A 20,724-nucleotide genomic window follows, 5' to 3' on the forward strand; every position below is an offset into this window, starting at 1 on the left:
AAAAAAATTTGATTGACAATAGTTGATATGCATCTATTGTATTATCTCTCATGTTTTACATCTTCCATTATCTTATAGTATGTCACTAAAATTTGTCAGGGCTTTAATTACAAACTAGTATTACAATTGGCGCTTCTAACAGCATAATAAATATTCATATAAAAATTGTAAGCTAGTGTCAAAATTCTTCTTTTTAGATGATGAAATTATTAAAGATTTTACAATTGAAACCATGCCTATAGCTCGACATGTTTGATAAAATGGTAATATCAAGATAGAAAACATGAAATCCGTATTTCTTATCTTGTTTCACATATCTTCTCATATCATACCTTTCTTATTAAACATGTATATGTGCAAACTATATATATCCAGCAACGAGAAGAACAAAAATGATTAAATAAAAGAACATTTAGCTATCAACCCATATCGATTCACGAATATATATATATATATATATATATATATATATATTCTCAACCAATAACATTCCATTTAATATTATAGAGTATAATAAAATACTAGTACTACAATAAAGGATATAAATTCGATTAATAGGATAAAAAAAAGAGGAGATGAAAAATAAAAATGGAGTAAAAGAGAACACTTTTATCAGAAAATCAATGATTTCAGCAAAACAAAAACAGCACACGAGTACAGCTCCACAGCCCATCATCAACAACAACAGCAAACCCAAAAAATTGTTTTCTTTTACTTTCCCATTTTCCCTCTCATCCTAATTCCCACACCTTTCGCTTTCTCTCTCTAGTTTATCTCACTCCGATTTCAAGAATTTTCCGCTTTAATTGCTCCCTCCATCGCAAATTAAACCGCCTCTCTACTTCAATTTTTTCCCATCAATGACCCTTGATTCCTGCGCTCTCTGCTGCTTCCGTACTTGCACAGTTCTCTAGTTTACATGTATAGTGATAAAGCTTCGATTTTTGCCTCTTTTGATGCATTTTTGGTGAGCAATTGTTGATGAATGATGTAATGGATCGCGGCCCAGATCTTGAAACGTGCTGATCTGTGCTGAATAGTTGGGAATTTTGTGGAATTATTAGAGAAAGGGGAAAGATGAGGTGAGTTCATGAGCTGGGGTTTTGCTGTTCTTAGTGATTTTTGTTGTGATTTGAGCTGATTTGTGGTTTCTTATCTTGATTGCTTTGAGTTGTTATGATAGTTAATCTGTGTTTGAGGCTAATTTCCACATCTAGAATATGCAACATGCGAAATTGTGCTTGGAAAGGAAGTGGTCTTGAGTTGTTTACAAGGGTGGACTTTACACTAGTTTAGGTTTTCTTTGAAATGGAAAATGGGTAGAATTTTCTTATTTTGTAGCTTATCTTGATTGCTTTAAGTTATTTTGAATAGTTAATCTTCGTTTAAGTCTAATTTCCACATCTAGAATATGCATAAAGAGAGTGACATGTGAAATTTTTGCTTGGAAAGAAATGGTCTTGAGCTGTGTACAACAGTGACTTCACATTAGTTTACTTTCATTGTAAAAAGAAAATGGGGAAATTGCTCTTATTTTGTAGCTTATTGATTGCTTTATGTTTTTTTATTAGTTAATCTTCGTTTAAGGTTAATTTCCACTTCTAGAATATGCATAAAGGGAGTGATATGCGAAATTGTGCTTGGAAAGGAAGTGGTCTTGTGTTGTTTACAAGGGTTGGACTTACCTTTTCTTTGAAAATAAAAATGGGGAGAATTTTCTTGTTTTGTAGCTCACTAGCTTGATGCAAAATGAAATCTTTGGTTTTGGGCTTATTTCTTGTTTTAATCCCACTTTCCCTTTACAGATGATAATTCCTTCACTGGAAAGAGTGTTTGCACATTGGGAGTTGAATCAGTCTGATGATTGTTTTGGCGCTATTTCTTTAGTTCTCTTGCCATTTATGATGTGCCTCCAGTTGTGAAGCATTTGCTTGTTCGTTTGTGGGAGTTTCGTACACTTGAGGAATATTGTGACTGCTTTGCACTTAGTGATGATTAAGAATATTCTTAACAAGCTTCCACGAAAACATGGCAAGTTAGTGGATAATCGTGATGGAGGATCCTCTACATACACTTCGAACGCTCCAGCTACTTCAAAAAATGCTTATGCCACAGGTGGCCGGTCAGGCAGTTCTAATCCTGCAGCTGTTTCTGGGATTAATTCATCTTCAAATTCAGTTGCAAATTACGGAAATAACTCAGTAAGTACTAAGGTCAATGGGAATGCAGGATATGTTCCGTATGAAGCTTTGCCTAGCTTCAAAGATGTCCCAAATTCTGAGAAGCAAAGCTTGTTTATAAAAAAGGTGAATATGTGCTGTGTTATATTTGACTTCACTGACCCCACAAAGAATTTGAAAGAAAAAGAGATCAAGCGGCAGACATTAGTTGAGCTCGTTGACTATATCGCTTCAGCAAATCAGAAATTCACAGAAACTGCCATGCAAGAGATTGTAAAAATGGTATCCACAAATTTATTCCGTACGCTTTCCACACAGCCTCGTGAAAACAAGATATTGGAAGCCTTTGATTTGGAAGAAGAGGAGCCCTTGATGGATCCCGCATGGCCTCATTTGCAAGTTGTATATGAATTTCTTCTGAGGTTTGTGGCTTCGCCAGAGACAGATGCAAAGCTAGCAAAGCGTTACATTGATCACTCTTTTGTTCTGAGGTTATTAGATCTCTTTGACTCAGAAGATCCTAGAGAAAGGGACTATTTAAAGACTGTGCTACATCGGATATATGGAAAGTTCATGGTTCATCGCCCCTTTGTCAGAAAAGCTATCAATAATATATTCTACCACTTCATATTTGAAACAGAGAAGCATAATGGGATTGCTGAGCTGTTGGAAATTCTGGGTAGCATTATAAATGGTTTTGCATTGCCTTTGAAAGAAGAGCACAAGCTTTTCCTTGTTCGGGCACTCATTCCTCTTCACAAACCGAAGTGCATCCCCATGTACCATCAGCAGCTATCTTACTGCATAACACAATTCGTGGAGAAGGACTGCAAACTTGCTGATACTGTCATAAGAGGCTTACTGAAGTATTGGCCAATCACTAACAGTTCAAAGGAGGTAATGTTCTTGGGTGAGCTAGAGGAAGTGTTGGAAGCGACTCAGCCTCCAGAGTTTCAGCGTTGTATGGTTCCTCTCTTCCGCAAGATTGCTCGTTGCCTGAGCAGTTCACATTTTCAGGTTGTCCTCCAAAGGGGTGCCACTGAAGTTGTGGGCCCAAGGGGCAGCAAATGGATGGTGGGCCCATGGCTTTGGGTTTGCCACCCGTTTCGAAAGGGGAACTGATTGATATGAATCCCACATCGATTCCACATGAAAGTGTGGAATAGCATATAAGTGAGAGTCGACCCTTTTCCTTTTGACCATGGTTTTGGGATGATGACTATACATTTGGGACATCGGGAAATAGAAATCGTGGCCTATATGTTTGGGATGGAAAGGGTCCTTCTTTGGGGTTTGTTTTCGTTTGTGTTTTTCTTAGCCCTTGTATTTTCGAAATTTCGGTTTCCTTCTTACAATCGTGTTTCTTGATCTTGGAACTACAGGTGGCAGAAAGGGCTCTCTTCTTATGGAACAACGACCACATTGAAAACCTGATCAAACAAAATCGTAAAGTTATCCTGCCAATCATCTTCCCTGCACTGGAGAGAAACGCAAGAAGCCACTGGAACCAGGCCGTGCAGAGCTTGACACTGAATGTCCGGAAAATATTCTCAGACGCGGATCCCGAGCTCTACGAGGAGTGTTTACTCAAGTTCCAAGAAGACGAGGCACAAGAAGAAGAAAACAAGAGGAAGCGCGAAGCAACATGGAAGCGCCTGGAGGAAATAGCCGCGATGAAAGCTGCCAGCAACGAGCCAGTGCTCGTTTCTCCCAGGACTATCGCAAAGATGTCTCCTGGCTAAGGATGAAGTACTTTTTTGCTGTTTTTATGTTGCTGACAAGTGATGGGGTTGATGGTAAAGGGATGGAGCTGCAACAGTGAGATCGGATATTTTCTTGATTGCTTTGCGTTTTTCTTACCCCATCAGGTCGTGGTGCAGGGGCTATACGAGACGTCGTTTCGGATGCAAGAAATAGTGAATGTACATATAGAATTGTGCTGGCAAAATGGCCTTTTCTTCGTCTTTAGTTCTTAGAAATGGTGTTAAAAGTTGTGTTATATTTTGATGTATGTCTAGAGATTTTTGAACTGGGCTTCAGTTTATGTACTCTCCATCTGCAAATCTGCAATTATATATATGTATGTTCATGTTAATCATATATAGTTACTTCCACTTGAGAGATACTGATGTTGTTAGGTGTGCCGGTGCTCTGGGGCAATTCGGTAAAATCCGGGAATTGGAGGCGTTTAGGATATGTCCAGGTTTGCTCGGTCTAACTATACACTGTTGATCGATTGGATGAATGGCATGCTTTAGAACAAGTAACCCAATATCAAAATATGTTGCTTTGTCTTTAATTTATGTGAATTACAATGACACATATTCCACGCTCACACAAATCATGATAACACTGAAGCACGATTTAAATGATTAAAATAGCAATGAAAAATAATTTAGATGATAAACACAAACACTAATGAATCAAGAATGTTAGTATAACAAAGACAACAGTTTTGCTTTCCTCCTAGACAAGATTTAGCATTGAAATTGTCTTCTTAAAAGAATGCAAAACATTGGGGTCCATTTCACCTTTATTATTTTACATAAATGCCCCTAAAATAATTGTTTATGATAGCCCTTAAATAATTCTTTCTCCGTTTGCGAATAGGAGTCCATTTTTTTCATTTTAGTCCGTCCGCGAATATGAGTCTCGTTTTTCTATTTTAGTCCGTCCGCGAATTAAAGTCCCGGTTTACTTTTACACTAAATGGTAATAAGGTCTCACATTCCACCAACTCATTTCACTCACATTTCATTTAAAACTAATACGGAGTATATACAAGTGAGACTCATATTTCACTAACTTTTTTCATCCAATATTTTTAATATCTCTTAAAACTCGTGCCAACATGAAATTAGACTCCTAATGACAGTAGGAGGGATTAATCAGAATTTTCAAATTTATTTTTTAGATGGGCCATCCCACCAAATCCATCTCGATTCCCTACTTCTGAGTTACGAACACCACGCATACTTCAGTTGTACGTCTTGACTTTTCGTGTATCTTTCCTTGCGTACAACCGAATAGTTCGCTACTTTCTCGGGAAATGCCAAGTATTGGTGTGAAACTGTATAGCGTATTCTTCAAATTCATGCTCAAGCATCGTTTGCAGAGCCGATTGCAGGCTCCGGAAAACGATGCTATCGGTGGCACCGGCGGTACCTTTGGGGTGACGTCACGGCCGGCGGAGGAGACAGCGGCGGCTGCCAATCCTTTGTTCACCGATGGCGTCGCGACCAAGGATGTTCATATCGATCCCGTGACTTCGGTATCTGTTCGTGTTTTTCTTCCTGAAACCTGCCTTAATTTCCCCGACTCGAAATCGAAATCTGGAGGTCCCTTATTAGATCAAAATCGGTCACTTACTCGTCGATATAGTCACGGATCGTCGGATAATAGTGTTGTTTCCGGAAGTAATGCTGTGATTGTGAAGAATGTTGATAGCAGTCTTAGAAGAAGTAGTTATGGATTTAGTGTTGATGATGCGAATTTGAAATCTGAAAATGGAACCTACAGAGGGTATAATCCTGTTGGGAGAGGCAGTCGGCGGTTGCCGGTGATGCTGCAGTTTCACGGTGGGGGTTTTGTTAGTGGGAGCAATGATTCGGTGGCGAATGATTTCTTCTGTAGGCGGATTGCGAGATTGTGCGATGTGATTGTGTTGTCGGTGGGCTATAGGCTGGCTCCGGAGAATAAGTACCCATCTGCATTCGAGGATGGATTGAAAGTGCTGCACTGGCTTGCAAAGCAGGTGAATTTGGCCGAATGTACCAAGTCGTTGGGAAGTTCGAAAGGAGCAGGGGTCGATTTGAGGAGGTCAGAGGGTAATTGGCATGTCGCCGATGCATTTGGAGCTTCCATGGTGGAGCCCTGGTTGGCTGCTCATGGAGATCCATCTAGGTTAGTTCTGATGTTGGTTTGGCAGAAGTGAAAAGGGATCTGCATTATGATGTACTACTAGAAACCTGGAAGACAGAAATTGGTAAAGTTGAGAGCTTATATTCTTGAAGCAACTAACTTACATATGGGAAAGATTTGCCTTTTGAATTTCAATGAGATAATATGTTTCCCCTTCCCCAGCTGACTAGGTATCTTCGAAGCCTGATCGTGGACTTTATTTGATATAGAGATGTGTAAATATGGCTTCATTGGTTCCATGCTGATTGCTTTAGTTAGTTGTATATGTCGAGTAGTATATTTTATCTGTAGCTTCCATCAAAGTGAAAGGGATCTGCACAACAATTTATCTAGAACCCAAAAATTGGTAAAGTTGGGGATTATATTCTTGAAGAAACTAAGTTACATATAGGATAGATTTTCCTTTTAAATCTGAATGAGATATTATGTCTCCCCTTTGACAGCTGATTAGTTAACTTTCTAAGCCTAAGCATGCGATAAAACACATACATAGTATTGTGTTGAATTTTGGATTTGCCTGATTGTTTAGCAGGTCATCTTCGTTGTTGTCATGAGTTTGCATGGATATGCTTAATCGTGCTCAAAGAGCCTCTAGAAATGCCTATATAATGCTTCCATTAGGATCTTCTTAATAGTGAAATCATATTCCCTGTTTAATGCTTCCATTGTATTTCCGTGCATACAGAAGCAACATAGCCAACTTGTAAACAGTGTCTTGTCTACATTTTTTAGCGACAGAAGGACTTTGTTGAAGTGTTGTTTTTACTTAAAATGGATGCAGATGTGTACTTCTCGGTGTGAGTTGTGGAGCAAATATTGCTGACTATGTGGCAAGGAAAGCTATAGAGGCCGGTAAGCTTTTGGACCCAGTAAAGGTGGTAGCCCAGGTTCTGATGTATCCCTTTTTCATCGGAAGTGTCCCAACACACTCAGAGATAAAACTCTCAAACTCCTACTTCTACGACAAGGCAATGTGCGTACTCGCGTGGAAACTCTTCCTACCAGAGGAGGAGTTCAGCCTGGACCACCCTGCTGCCAACCCGCTAGTCTCTGGCCGAGGGGGCCCTCCTCTGAAGAAGATGCCTCCAACCCTGACCGTGGTGGCCGAGCATGACTGGATGAGGGATCGAGCGATCGCCTACTCAGAGGAGCTTCGCAAGGTGAATGTCGATGCTCCTGTCCTCGAGTACAAGGACGCTGTCCACGAATTCGCTACGCTTGACATGCTTCTCAAGACCCCCCAGGCTCAGGCCTGCGCCGAGGACATTGCCATCTGGGTCAAGAAGTTTATCTCGTTGCGCGGCCACGAGTTCTCTTATTGATCGGTGAGCATCTGTTGTTGGAGTTTGTAAGATCTGTATTTGTATATGGCTCTCCAAAAGGATAGGAATCAAGCTAGTTGGTTGGTGGTTTCATTCCCACTTTGTCCTTGTTTCTTACAAGAGGGGTATCTGAGATCAGAATCTAGCTCTGTTCACAACTTGTCGATGAATTTTGGATGCTATGCTGTCTTATTCTTTTTTATGTAAAATAGGTATAATAAAAATTAGTCAAAAGTGATGAGTTGTGTATCATCCTTGAATACAATGAATATGATCTTTTATTCTTTTTTTACATTCCTTCTCCCGTTTTGATTCAAGTAGCACTTTGAACATATAATCAACACATTATAGGTTTCTTGACAAATTGAAATGTCACAGATTAATTAGTGCTAGAAGCCTACCAGGATAAATATAGCACATAACAAATGTATAGGAACAATAAATTAATTAATAATCAATTGAGTAAAGGAAATATATAAACATATGCAAGCCGGATTAGCACAATTCACACAATTCATCTAATTATAAATCAAATTTCATCTCTATCCTCAGAAACTCATTTCATCATCACAGCCATCAATTTCTTAGTAATTACCATTCTCTAAATTTATCACACCAAACCAAAAAAAAAAAAAATCCTATTTTTCTTTACTTTGATAAAATTATAAAATTATTGATTTTGTTTACATTTTTTGCAAACTATATCATCAGTTAAAAGTAGAAAATTTTATCTTCTAAAAATCATGAACACAAAATACTACTCCACAAAAAATATTCTCTAACAAAGTTTCGTTTATAAAATAAATTCAAAATCATATCAATAACATCACTAAAACAACAAAAAATTAAATACTACAAATAAACATTTGTTTATAGCCATGGAAGAAACTCTCTTCACCGCGCCACCAATCTCCGGCCATTCTCCCTCATCTCCGTCCCTCGGCTCCGGCCTCACTCAGCTCCACAATGAGATGAAGCAAACAACACTGACAGAAATATGAGCTCATATGTAAATCCTCTTTTGCAGTCCAATGTTTATCAAATGCAAAAAATATTGAAAACAAATTACATAAAAACACAATGCGTGTTTATTACCTCCTTTCTTTGCACCCCAATGTTTACCATTTATTCACACGAAGGTCTAATTGCTCTCCATATAGATCCTCATGTTCTTCTACTATCTTTTTCGCTGACGCCACAGCTGCTTCACTGCATCGAAACAATGAAATCGATTTCAGCGTTGCTATTTCTCCAACTTCAGATGGGATTTCCTCGAGTTTGGATAAATATCTGAGACAAAGCTTCTCAAGAAGTGGAAAGTGGGAGCTGTCTGACACAATCCAATTTACTAGACCTTCGAAAGCACACAACTGTAGAAACTTGAGCTTCTGGAACTGGCCTTCAATTGTTTCCCACTTGCCAGTTCTGAAGACACCATTTCTTAATACGAGCTTCTCAAGAAGAGGTAATGAACCGATTTTAGGCAATATGTCTTCCAACTCCGTGCTATAATGGACTTCAACAACCAATTTCTTGATAGAGTTGGGAAAATTAATCCTCAGCAAAAAGTCACCACGTCGACTAGAGGTGCTGCAGCATAAGCTTTCCAATTTACTGAAGCATTGAAGATAGCTTAGACAGTTTTCTCCCTCCTTTTGACGGAAAGTGTATTTTAAATGCAATTTCTTCACGTTGGGTATTCTTTTAACAACCTCCTCATTCAATAACAAATCCTTAACTCCTTTGAGTGTTTGCAGATTCTCCATAATGACAATGTCAATTTCGTCACTAGGTGGATTTGGGAGAATCAATTTGTCATCCATAAATTCAAGATGCCCAAGTTGATGCAGTTTCCATATTTGTTTATTATTACATGGATGGAAGAAAAAAATTAAATAAATGAAACCAAATGGGTGAATGTCACGATCGCGCCTTGCTAAGGATAACATTGCTCGGTGAATCGTGACTAGGGGAGGGAATTAAGAAGAGGGGATAGAAGGGGATGAAAGAATTAACAATAAGACACAAATACTTCTCAATAAGATAAGAGGGGTTCACAAGTCAATGAAAGATCATAAAGATCAAAAGAGTGTTTATCACATGTCAGTTGTCATTAATCATTGTTCTTAAGACCCATCTAGTACATAATACTACAATAGTCCAAAGCGGAAGGAGTTATAAACACATGGCCATATGTGTGAAGACATATGCCACGAGAACCCTACAAAGGAGATGAGACTATCACCAACTCCACCCAGCCACTATTTCATCACTGCTCAACCTGCACATTTAGAAATACATGCAGGGCTGAGTACGAGGTACTGTGAACACATTGCCGAAAGTTACACATATATAAGAAAAATCATCATTATCATGCCATCACAGTAACACACAGGAGTTTTTCTTAAAGGCCCGAGCTTACTAAGTTCATTTTCATAAAGTTCGTCTGATCAGACTAAGTTCATTCCAGCAATCCGCCATATCTGATGGTTCATTGTGTGTCGGGAAGGCGGCCACCTTCCACGATCACATTGACCGGCCAACCCTTACGATGACTCACGGTCCATTTCTTTGTGTACACTAACTCGAATAGGATCTTGGTCCTATTGGAGCCGAATTCGATTCATTCATTCATTCATTTGGCATCGCCAAACAGATAGGCATCATAAAATAAACAATTTATGGCACGATAACATTTTTAAAAAAAGTAAGTGCGATTTTATCAAGCAAAAATCATTTCATATATTTGATAATTTTATCCACACTTAATGTGTTGGATATAAAGCCCACCTCCATGCTTCCCAAAAATTTGTACTTCTCTACACAAGCTCGGCTTCGAAAGCAAACTCCTTGTACACGCCCTTCTTGAAAGAGGGTATTCATTCAATTAGTTTTATGGACATACATAAGGTGCATGACATGCAATGATCCTACATGGAATATGCATCCTATGTTCGAGGTTCAATCAAAGATAACTTCATTCCATCGCAACTTACGACTCTCTAATTTAAAAGAGACTTTAAAAGTAATTGATTAAGATTAATTATTTAATCACTCCATAAATCTATTAACCAACGAGCAATAAATCTTCAAACCCAACAATTAAATCTGGCCTTATAACTTGCACTTAAATTAAACCCGAGTATAAAATAAAAAGGGCAAACATTTCCAACTAATTAAAGTCTAAAGAAACTTCCCAAAGTAATAAATAGGAAGAGCCCAACTATTAATTCCTTGGTCCAGAGAGGAGCCCAAAATTCAAAAGAAGTCAGATTTTTAATTTAGAATAGGAGCGCGCCCCCTTCTTCCCCAACATCTCACGCCTCTCTCTGTCCGTCACCTCTCTCGGTTGGTCATGGCGTCGCCGGCGAGCGACGCCGGCCACCTAACTCTTCGCTCTCGTTCCTCCTTCCCTCTATCAATTTATCGGTTTTCATTTTCTATCTCTCTCTCTCTCTCTCGGTTCAATTATTTTCAGGCACTGGCTCGCCGAGTGCAGCGGGGTTTGCTCGGGCAGCGGCTGCCGAGCGTGTGTGACAGCAGCGGCGGCACCCCGAGAGGGCAGCAGCTGCACGTGTGTGTGTGTGTGGCTACCGTGGGTCGCAGCAGCGGCGCACTCCTCTGGATGAGACAGCAGGGGCGTGCAGTGGCGACACTGGTGATACGCCCGGATTTTGCACTGTTTTAAGGCCATTATTTGGTCCGTTTTTGTTATCAAAATCACTCTACATGTCCATTATTTGCATATTCTATACATTTTGGTATTTTGACGTGTTTTGTGAGAAATGTGCATATTTGAGCCGAAAAGGAGAGTGTAAAAACGCATAGTCCGGAAACTGAGTCGACGGCGACCCGCCGGCCGCCGCGAAGTTGTACGGCGGCTGCCGGGCGCCAGGGCGGTCGAGCGCTGCTGTGGCGGCCCGCCCACCTCGGAAGTTCTACGCTAGAGAGAAGAGTCTCGCTTCGGCGACCGGCCGTGAGGAGACATGTCGCGGTCCGCCACCCGGAAGAGGGTCAGAGTCTCTGGACTCCCCTAGATTTGCTCCAAGATTTACCAAACTTTGAAGATCTTTTCCTTCTATGATGAGGAATAATCTTCCCCTATAAATAGGACCTCAAGCTTCATCAAAAAGAGTTTTTCACACAACAAGAACACATTCATAGAGAAAGAGAGTGACTACTTGCAACATTCATAGAGATCAAAAGCTAGAGTACTTCAATTGTGCAAGGAGTTGGAGAAGGATTTCAAGAACATCGAGAACAGAGCAAAGATTCCCCGACTACTGGTTTTATTTGCTTTAGTTTTATGTTCAAATTGTCTTTCCACTTCAATCTATGTTTTTAGTTTATTCAGAGTCATGTGTAACTAAACTCGTAGGATTCTAGGGATGTAAGTTAGTAGCAACTTTGGTTATACAATTCGTTTTCTTCTATTTAATATCCGATTTGCTTTTTACTTTGCTTCTCTTCCCTAAATTAATCATAGATGCTTCATAATTGAGTGACACAATTATGTATGATTCAGCCACAACTTGCTTCATAAGCTTGTGACAAAGTTTCTGTAGCGAGTTAGATCCACTTAGTTGAACGCTACCCGGTTAGTTTCCTTTAAAGCAACACTGTTAATTGAGAGTGAGGACTTTTGAAGTGGTCTTAGGAGCTTTTTGGAGTTACGTGTTAGGATTGACAACCCTAATGTTAGTAATCAATGTTTGTATCGCATGAGCATAAGCTAGGTGACTCGTCCTTTCAAAGTATTAGCTGTGCTGTAGGGTATTGTAGTTTGGAAATTTGTATAACGTAAAAGTGTATCCACATCCCTGGAATTCCCTTATCTATATACTTTTCTCTCCGTGATTTGCTTGCATTTAGTTGTTTACTGTTTTTAATATTTTCTGTTTTCAAAAGTCTTCCAAAAATTCTTGTTTCTCCGAGATAGTAATTGAGTTCTAGTAGAAGATAGACACTTTGTGTACATCTTCCCCGTGTTCGATACCCGGTACTAACCTTTTGCTATACTATACCTACTCTGTATACTTGCAGGTATTTATAGTGCAAATAAAAAGTGCATCAACTGGACAGCTCCGGCAGCGGCAGTGGTTGTGTGTGTGCGCAAGGCGGCGGAGTTTCAGGCCGCACCTCGGGCAAAGGCCCATCAGGCAGCGCGTTGTTGAAGCGCACATACCCCTCAAAGCTAAGTCTCAACTTGTTTCTTGGTTGCTCGCTATGGTTATCTCAACTAATTAGGATTTATGAGCTTAAAAAAAAAACGTTGGCATCTATTATTGTTGCTAAGATCAAAAGCATCAAAGGCTAAAGCATGATCTTGATTCCTAATATAAGCATGCTTGAAAAGTGTCCATGAAAGAAGTTAAATATGCTACGTGAGATTTGTTGTTGGGATTTAATGAGAAAGGAATGTTGTAAAGGAAAGAAAATGGTAGGGCTTGCCATAATATTTGAGCATTCTATGATTCTTGTTCATGCATGGTCTAATGATATGAATAGCTATGAATAAATTTGATGCTCGAAGATTTTACCTTGAAGAAATGAGGAAAAAGTAGGGTGGAGAGACTTGGCTCCTCTTCTTCAAGCACTCATTTGAAGATCCCCACTTTGAAATAAATTTGATGGTGGTTTATGGTGGAACAAAAGATTTAAGAGTAGAGATAGAGTGGTATTTATAGTGGAAAAGGGTGCATGGAAAAACATGGTCAAATCCCTAATTCATGGAAGCAAACTATTACACAAGAGATAATGACTTTTTGCCAAAAGGAGTAAGTTGACAAATCAATCATTCTTAATACCATAAATGGCAAGAATATTACATCTTGTCGCTTAAAAAGACGTAAGCCGTCGTTTGGAAAACGCGAGCCGTCGTTTGATAAGCGTGCTTGATGTGATGTGATTTCGTCGATCGTCTCGTCTTTAACATGTTTCTTATCCTTTCGTGTAGCTATCGGGGTTCAAGACGTGACTATTGAGCAAAATCCGGAGAGCATGGAGCATATTTTTATTTTTACTTTAATGTTGAACTCGATGTAGAACTTTTATTTGAAGCTCGGTCTTTAAATATGGACTATAAGGATATTAAATATTGTAATAACACTATTTTCACTCATCACTCAAAATATACTTCACAATGTTTGATCATACTGAGAAGTAAAAGAGGTTAGGCGCGAAACTAATATATATTAATTAATAGGTCAGTTTCCAAATTTCTTAGGAATAAAAAGGGCGGGTGTTACATTCCTTCCCCCTTACAAAAATTTCGTCCCGAAATTTGTAAGGGTCTATTCGAACAGCTCTGGGAATTTCTCTTTCATTTTGTTTTCAAATTCTCATGAAGCTTCTTCGTACCCATGATGCCTCCACAACACCTTCATTGGAGTGATAGATTTGTTCCTTAGTGTTATATTTTTGTCTAGGATTGCTTCGAGCTTCTCCCTGTAACTCGAGTCCAGTTTAACATAATCTCTTCGTGGTGGATCACATGCTTCAGGTCGTACACGTACTTTCGTAGCTTCAAAACATGGAAAAAAAATTAAAAAAAATTATGGACATTTCCACAACTTGGTGGCATCGCCAAACAATATGTCACAGTCCAATATCCTTCACCATTTAGTAGAGTCCAATTAAACAAGATCTAAGCTTTTTTTTTTTTCACACACAAAAAGTATTATCCCTTCTGAAGGACCTTCAAGCAAACCTTGTCTCCTACTTGAACTACATGTCGGTCTGATGAGCATCTACGTATGACTTTTGTCGGTTTTGTGTTTATTTGATCCTTCCTTTGATTTGTCGTATGATTTGGACCATCTCGTTGACCACTTCAAGGCCCAACATCTTTCTTCCACCAACTTCGTCTCAATATAGTTGTGATTTGCACGTTCTCTCGTATAACACTATGTAAGGTGCCATATTAATGGTCGTCTCGTAACTATTGTTGTAGAAAAAAAAAATTCTATAAATAATAGGATTGCATCAACTTCCACCTCGGTCGAGCACGACAGCTCGATGCGTATCTTCAAAAGCCTAAAACGTTCTCTCCGATTGTCCGCCGGATTGTGGATGGAGCGCAGTGCCGAAGTTTAGTTTCATACCCAGTTCTTCTTGTAGGTTTCTCCAAAATTTCAAAGTGAACTTCACATCTTGATCTAACGTGATTGAGGTCGGGATACCATGTAGACGCGCAGTTTCTCGCACATAAAGTTAAGACAACTTCTAGGACCTATAAGTGATTGGAATCGGCAGGAAAATGGGCACTCTTGGTGAATCGATCCAGGACCACCCAGATGGCAGTGTTTCCTTGCTTAGTCTTTGGTAACTCATCTCAAAATCTATGGTTAAATGTTCCCACTTTTGCCTTAGGTCTTGATATACCTTCGTACTCCCAGGGTGTGCGGTGTAGGCGTGTCATGGTCCTCACTCACAATCTTGTCTCTCAGTTTCTTATCCTTGGGTGCACACAATCTTCCTTCGAAAGTGAGGGCGTTATCTGCCTCCTCGGGGTAGTTCTCACATCCATTGGTCCTCACCTTTACTCGTATCTTTTCCAAGCCTTCGTCCAGCATTTCCACAGCGATGATACTCTTTCTTAAATTTGGCTCCACCACTAGAGTAACTATCCTTGCTTCTAACGTTTCCGGGTATTTACCATTTCTAAATTGAGCTTGCTAAATTCTCGTAGGAGTTTCTCCTCGTGGGCGAACATGGCTGCCAAGTGTTGCGTCGTTCGGCTTAGAGCATCGGTCACCACATTGGCCTTGCCGGGATGGTAGTTGATGTCACAATTGTAATCTTTCACTAACTTCAACCATCTCCTCTGTCTTATGTTCAAGTCCTTTTGCTCAAAGAAATACTTAAGGCTTTTGTGGTCTATACAAAAAATTTTCACATCGAAATCCGTAGAGGTGGTGCCTCTAAATTTTTTTTAGGGCGTGCACTACTGCGGCTAAATCCAAACCGTGTGTAGGATAGTTAAGCTCGTGCGCTCTGAGCTGTCGTGATGCATATGCTATTACTATTCCATCCTGCACGAGAATGCAACCTAGTCCATTTTTCGACGCATCGGTGTAAACTTTATAGTCTTTTGTCAGGTCTGGGACGACTAAAACTGGTGCGGAGGTTAACTTACTATTTAGTAACTCAAAGCTTTCTTCACATCTAGGGTCATGAAATTTTGGCTCCCTTCTTTAGTTGTTGCGTCATTGGTCTTGCAATCTTAAAGAAGTCATCAATAATTCTTCTATAGTAACCTATTAGTCCTAAGAAGCTTTATATTTCGTTGGGTGTTGTAGGAGGTTCCAAATTCTACATGATCTCTACTTTTATTGGATTCATTCGGATTCCTTCGGCAGTCACATGACAGAGGAAGTTCAACTCGTTGATCCTGAACTCACACTTGCTAAATTTGGCATACAACTTTTAAACCTTAGTGTTCCCAAGGTGATTAGTATGTTTTTTTCGTGTTTCTTCTTGTTCCTTGTATAGATGAGTAGATGTCTATGAATACTTATACACATTTGTTGAGTTATGGGTATCGTACTCGGTTCATAAGATCCATGAATATTGCGGACGAAATTGTCAAGCCGAAGGTCATCACAATGAACTTGTAGTGACTATACCGGGTATGAAAAGTCGTCCTTCGGATATAATCTTGTCGAATCTTCAGTTAGTGGTAGCTGGACTTTAAATCCATCTTCGAAAAGATAATAGTTCCTTGAAGTTGATCGAACAGGTCATCAATTCTTGGCAACGTTTTACTTCTACAACAAGGAATGACTTTCCCCTATAAATAAGACCTCAAGCTTCATCAAATTAGAGAGCTTCTACTTGCAAAATAATTCATAGAGATCAAAGCTAGAGTACTTCACTTGTGCAAGGAGTTGAAGAAGGATTCCAAGAACATCAAGAACGACAAGGATTCAACCTACAGGTTTTATTTGCTTTAGTTTTATGTTCAAATTATTTTCCCTTCAATCTATGTGTTTAGCTTATTCCATCATGTGTAACTAAACTCATAGGATTCTAGGGATGTGTTAGTAACGACTTTGGTTATACAATTCCAATTTTTCTATTTAATATCCATTTTGTTTTTACTTTGTTTCTTCCCTAAGTAGTTCTGATGCTGCATGATTGAGTTACACAATCTTATATGATTTAATATAACTTGCTTCATAACTGTGAGAGAGTTCTAGCGAGTTAGATTCACTTAGTAGACGCTATAGTTAGCTTCCCTTAAAACGACACTGTTAATTCCGCCACTGCAGCATCGCGGACGATGGGTTACCATCGTCCGCGGAAGATGCGCGGAGGATACCCCATCGTCCGTCGCATCGTCCGCCACTGTGGACGACGCGGACGATGCGACGCGTTTCCGTTTTTTTTTTTAATTTTATTAAATTTTCAAAACCTATATATACCTCTCATTTTCACTTCATTTTTCACTCTCTTCACTCTCAAATTCATACTACATTTTCTACATTTCAAGCAAAATGGATTCCGGAGATTACCCAAATCCGAATAGTCCGATGTTCGGTGGTGCACGATGGTCGGGTACAGAACCCGACGAATACCGGCCATTCGACACCAACACCGAGTACGATCCCGACTTCAGCACCGACTCGTACGGGCTGTCCGACATGGAGCCTTCTCCCCACCGCCCCTCCGCCGCCGCCGCGTCTGGGTCCGCCACCAAGAAGAAGCGGACCAAGGCACGAGCCCAGAAGTTGCCTTCAACGGAGGTGTGTGAAGTGTTCGCCTTGGGAAGGACGAACTACTCCGACACCGAATCCATCGTCTTGACGAGATGTTGGATTGATGTTTCGGAGGATCCGGTGTACGCCAACAACCAGAAGGTGACTGCGTATTGGGAGCGCATCGCCGAGAAATACAACGCGGCCAAGCCGGCGTACGCCTACAAGCGCCACAGGGAGCAGCTCCACAAGCAATGGGATCAAATAAAGAAGCAGGTAAGTTTGTTCGCGGGGGAGTACGAGAAGTGCGAGAGGGAGCAGGGCAGTGGCGAGAGTCTCGCGGATGTGCGGGACAAAGCGATGCAGTCGTACATTTAATTGTACGGCGATTTCAAGCACTACCAGTCCTGGGCGCTCTTGAGGGACAAGCAGAAGTTTGTTGGTGGTGTGATTCCCCTATTGACGGCGGCGAGGAGGAGGGCGTCGAAGCGCACCTTCACTGATTATACAAGTAGCGATAGCGGCGCGTCTCCAATGGACCTCAACAATCCGGTGTTCGAGGATGAGAGTTTCGGCACATCGATGTCTTCCCGGCGTCCCCCTGGCGTCAAGGCTGCCAAGGGAAAGGGCATGGCCACATCCTCCTCCGCCGCGCCGCCTGACCAGGCCCCGTCGCCGACCCCGAGTTCGACGCCGTCCACGACTTCGATTGCGGCCCATGCCTACTCGGATTTAGCGGCCTCCTCCGACTACAGGACGTTGTTGGACACGCACACCGCCCTCATGCAGGCGACCAACCCGGCTCAAATCGAAGGCATCCAACGGATGATCGATGGCCTCAGCCGCAAGTTGGGACTACTCTAGACTAGCCTCCTTTTTTTGTATTTGCTTTTTTTTATTTCTTATTTTGTAACTTTTTTTTAATTAAGTAAATTTAGAATTTCCCTTTAATTGTGTTGTTTTTATTTGTTTATTTTTATTTACAATTGCAAACATAAAAATATAAATATAAAATAGAAGTAAAATGCTTAGGGCGTCGCTTAGGGCGGGCTATAGTCCGCCCCACTACAGGTGGAAGGGGCGGAGGATAAAATGCTGATGTGGCGGTGCATAGGGCGGGGCTTAGGGCGCCCCATTGTGGATGCCCTAAGGAAGGAAAGTGATGCACTTTTTATTAGCACTAAATAAACCTGCAAGTATACAAAGTATATATAGTATAGCTAAAGGTCAGTACCGGATATCGAACACGGGGAATAGAATCACAGATTGTCTACCTTCTAGTAAGCTTTTTTCACTATTTGGAAAAATAAAGATTTTGAAAACTTTTTGAAAACAAGAACACTTGAAAGCAAATAACAACTAATTGCCACAAATTAAAGAGGTAAAAATATGAGAGATAAGAGAATTCCAAGGATTTGCGTTCACAGTTATGGTTATAAAAGTTCCAACTACAATACCCTAACATAGTTTATATTTCGATAGAGCGAGTCACATAAATTATGCCCATGCGGTACAAGCGTAGATTACTAACACTAGGGTTATCAATGCTAGATTCGTAACTCTTAAAAGCTCCTAAGACCCTTGAAAAGTCATCACTCTCAATTAATAGTGTCGTTTTAAAGGAAGCTAATTGTAGTGTCTATTAAGTGGATACTTAAGGAAGAAACAAAGTAAAAGCAAAACGGATATTAAATAGAAAAAGGAATTGTATAACCAAGTTCGTTACTAACACATCCCTAGAATCCTATGAGATTAGTTACACATAATTTAATAAGCTAAAAACATAGAATGAAGGGAAATCATAAAGAAAATAAGAACTAAAGCAAATAAAACTCAAAGGTTGAATACTTGTAGCCTTGATCTTTTCTTGATTCCATCTTCAACCTCTTGCACAATGAAGTACTCCTAACTTTTGAACTTTGGAAATATTTGGAAAAAGCCGAAAAGAAGATGAAAGATGAAAGAGTAGGGTTGGAGGAGGAGCCTTGAGGGCTCCCCAATTTGGAGGCTATAAATTGGTTAATATTATGAATTAGGTCATGGGGGTATATATAGGCTTGAAAAGGATTTAAACTTGGTAAAAAAAGTATCCTCCAAGCAATAATAAATATGGAATTTTCATGCCCCATAGTAGATGAAAAAGATTTGGATTCACAAGGTAATGTATTCTTTCCTTCTTTAAACGCCTACATTGCATTTGACAGCTTTGCGCGACTTTAGTAGAACAGCCATAACTCTCTCCACAGCACTCTGATTGAGGTGATCTTGGTACCAACGCGAAGCTCTATTAAATTAGAAGAGAATGACATGTAGAACACCCTGATCGGACTTCAGGATCGCCGGATAATTGAGTTTGAACGCAACTGTCGCGCACCGCGTTTTCCCAGCCAGCCGTTGGCAAGGGCCCAGCGAGCCGCTGGACAGCTCCAGAACGCTCTGGAATGGTTGCAACGACCTCTGCATTGGGTGCAGCGGGCCCCTGGGTTGTCCTTCAGCTCCTGCTTCCGAATTTTCACCTTTTTATGCTCTTTTTCAGCGTTATTTTGCACATTTATCACAAAACACATCAAAATACCAAAATGGATAAAATATTCAAATAATGGACATGTAATGCAAGTTTGACACTCAAAACAGACCAAATAATGACCTTAAAATGTGCAAAATCCGAGCGTATCAGAAATGGGGTATTAGAACAGTTGGAGGATTTTAATAAGACCGTCGATGATCTAGAGAATATTGATGTGTCGATTGGCGATGAGGATAAGGAAATTCTGTTATTGAATGCCCTTTGAATGCCCTCCCATCGAGTTATGACCAACTTCGCGATGCGATCTTGTATGGCCGAGAGAAGACCGTGACATTCCTCGAGGTGCAGGCTGCTTTGAGATCTAAAGAGCTGCAGAATATGGAGGCAAAGTCAGGTAGCTCAATGTCTGAGAGCTTGAATGTGAAGAAATTCAAGGGGAATAAGCCATTCAAGAAGTTCAATGAGCCTTCCAAGAACGTTCCTAATGATCAAAAGGAAACTCGCTCTTGCCACTGGTGCAAGAAACCATGTCATTTGAAGAAAGATTGTTATGCCTGGAAAAGGAAACATCAAGAAAATGGTGGCAAGGCAGTGAATTTAGCTGAGGAGGTTGAATGTTATGGATAAGAAGGAGAATGGGTCTTGGATCATGGACTCTGGCTGTAGTTTCCATATGAGTTACAACTTGTCTTGGTTTGAAGATCTAAAAGAAATTTCTGGATCTGTTATGCTAGGAAACAATCAAATATGTTCAGTGAAAGGTGTTGGCTCCATCAGATTGAAAGTTGAGAATGGATGTAGCATCTTACTCAAATCTGTGAGGTATATCCCAGAAGTTAAAAGAAATTTGATCTCATTGGGCTCTCTTGAAGGAAATGGGTGTAAGTTTGTGTCTAAGGCTGGGGTGATGACTGTCAGGAAAATTGTTGATGAAAGCTTAAAGAAAGGGTAGTTTATACTACATGACTGTCACTCTGTGTTAAAAGATACTCCATCCGTCCAACAATAGGAGTCCCGTTTTTCCATTTTGGAACGTCCGGGAATAGGAGTCCCGGTTCTCCTTACTATATTTAGAA

General features: G+C 40.3%; 2 protein-coding genes across 2 annotated transcripts; both read left to right on the forward strand.

The window, feature by feature from the left end:
• The first annotated feature begins 648 nt into the window (after positions 1–648).
• Positions 649–4,275, forward strand: LOC125209577 (serine/threonine protein phosphatase 2A 57 kDa regulatory subunit B' theta isoform-like). Its single transcript, XM_048109173.1, has 3 exons — positions 649–1,082; positions 1,806–3,197; positions 3,563–4,275. The coding sequence occupies exons 2-3, from the start codon at positions 1,992–1,994 to the stop codon at positions 3,920–3,922; spliced, it is 1,566 nt and encodes a 521-aa protein (XP_047965130.1). The 5' UTR covers positions 649–1,082; positions 1,806–1,991; the 3' UTR covers positions 3,923–4,275.
• A 933-nt stretch (positions 4,276–5,208) lies between these two features.
• LOC125209578 (probable carboxylesterase 11) lies at positions 5,209–7,715 on the forward strand. The gene is made up of 2 exons (XM_048109174.1): positions 5,209–6,083; positions 6,883–7,715. Exons 1-2 carry the CDS (start codon positions 5,230–5,232, stop codon positions 7,421–7,423), a joined length of 1,395 nt encoding a protein of 464 aa, XP_047965131.1. The 5' UTR covers positions 5,209–5,229; the 3' UTR covers positions 7,424–7,715.
• Positions 7,716–20,724: the final 13,009 nt, after the last annotated feature.

The sequence above is a fragment of the Salvia hispanica genome, chromosome 3 (genome assembly GCF_023119035.1).
Source record: "Salvia hispanica cultivar TCC Black 2014 chromosome 3, UniMelb_Shisp_WGS_1.0, whole genome shotgun sequence".
Taxonomy (NCBI): domain Eukaryota; kingdom Viridiplantae; phylum Streptophyta; class Magnoliopsida; order Lamiales; family Lamiaceae; genus Salvia; species Salvia hispanica.

Coding starts and splice junctions, on each gene's coding strand:
- LOC125209577 (XM_048109173.1), top strand. CDS start 1,992: ATGATTAAGAATATTCTTAACAAGCTTCCACGAAAACATGGCAAGTTA. Junction 3,198..3,562: donor TGAGCAGTTCACATTTTCAG/GTTGTCCTCCAA, acceptor TTGGAACTACAG/GTGGCAGAAAGGGCTCTCTT.
- LOC125209578 (XM_048109174.1), top strand. CDS start 5,230: ATGCCAAGTATTGGTGTGAAACTGTATAGCGTATTCTTCAAATTCATG. Junction 6,084..6,882: donor GCTCATGGAGATCCATCTAG/GTTAGTTCTGAT, acceptor AAATGGATGCAG/ATGTGTACTTCTCGGTGTGA.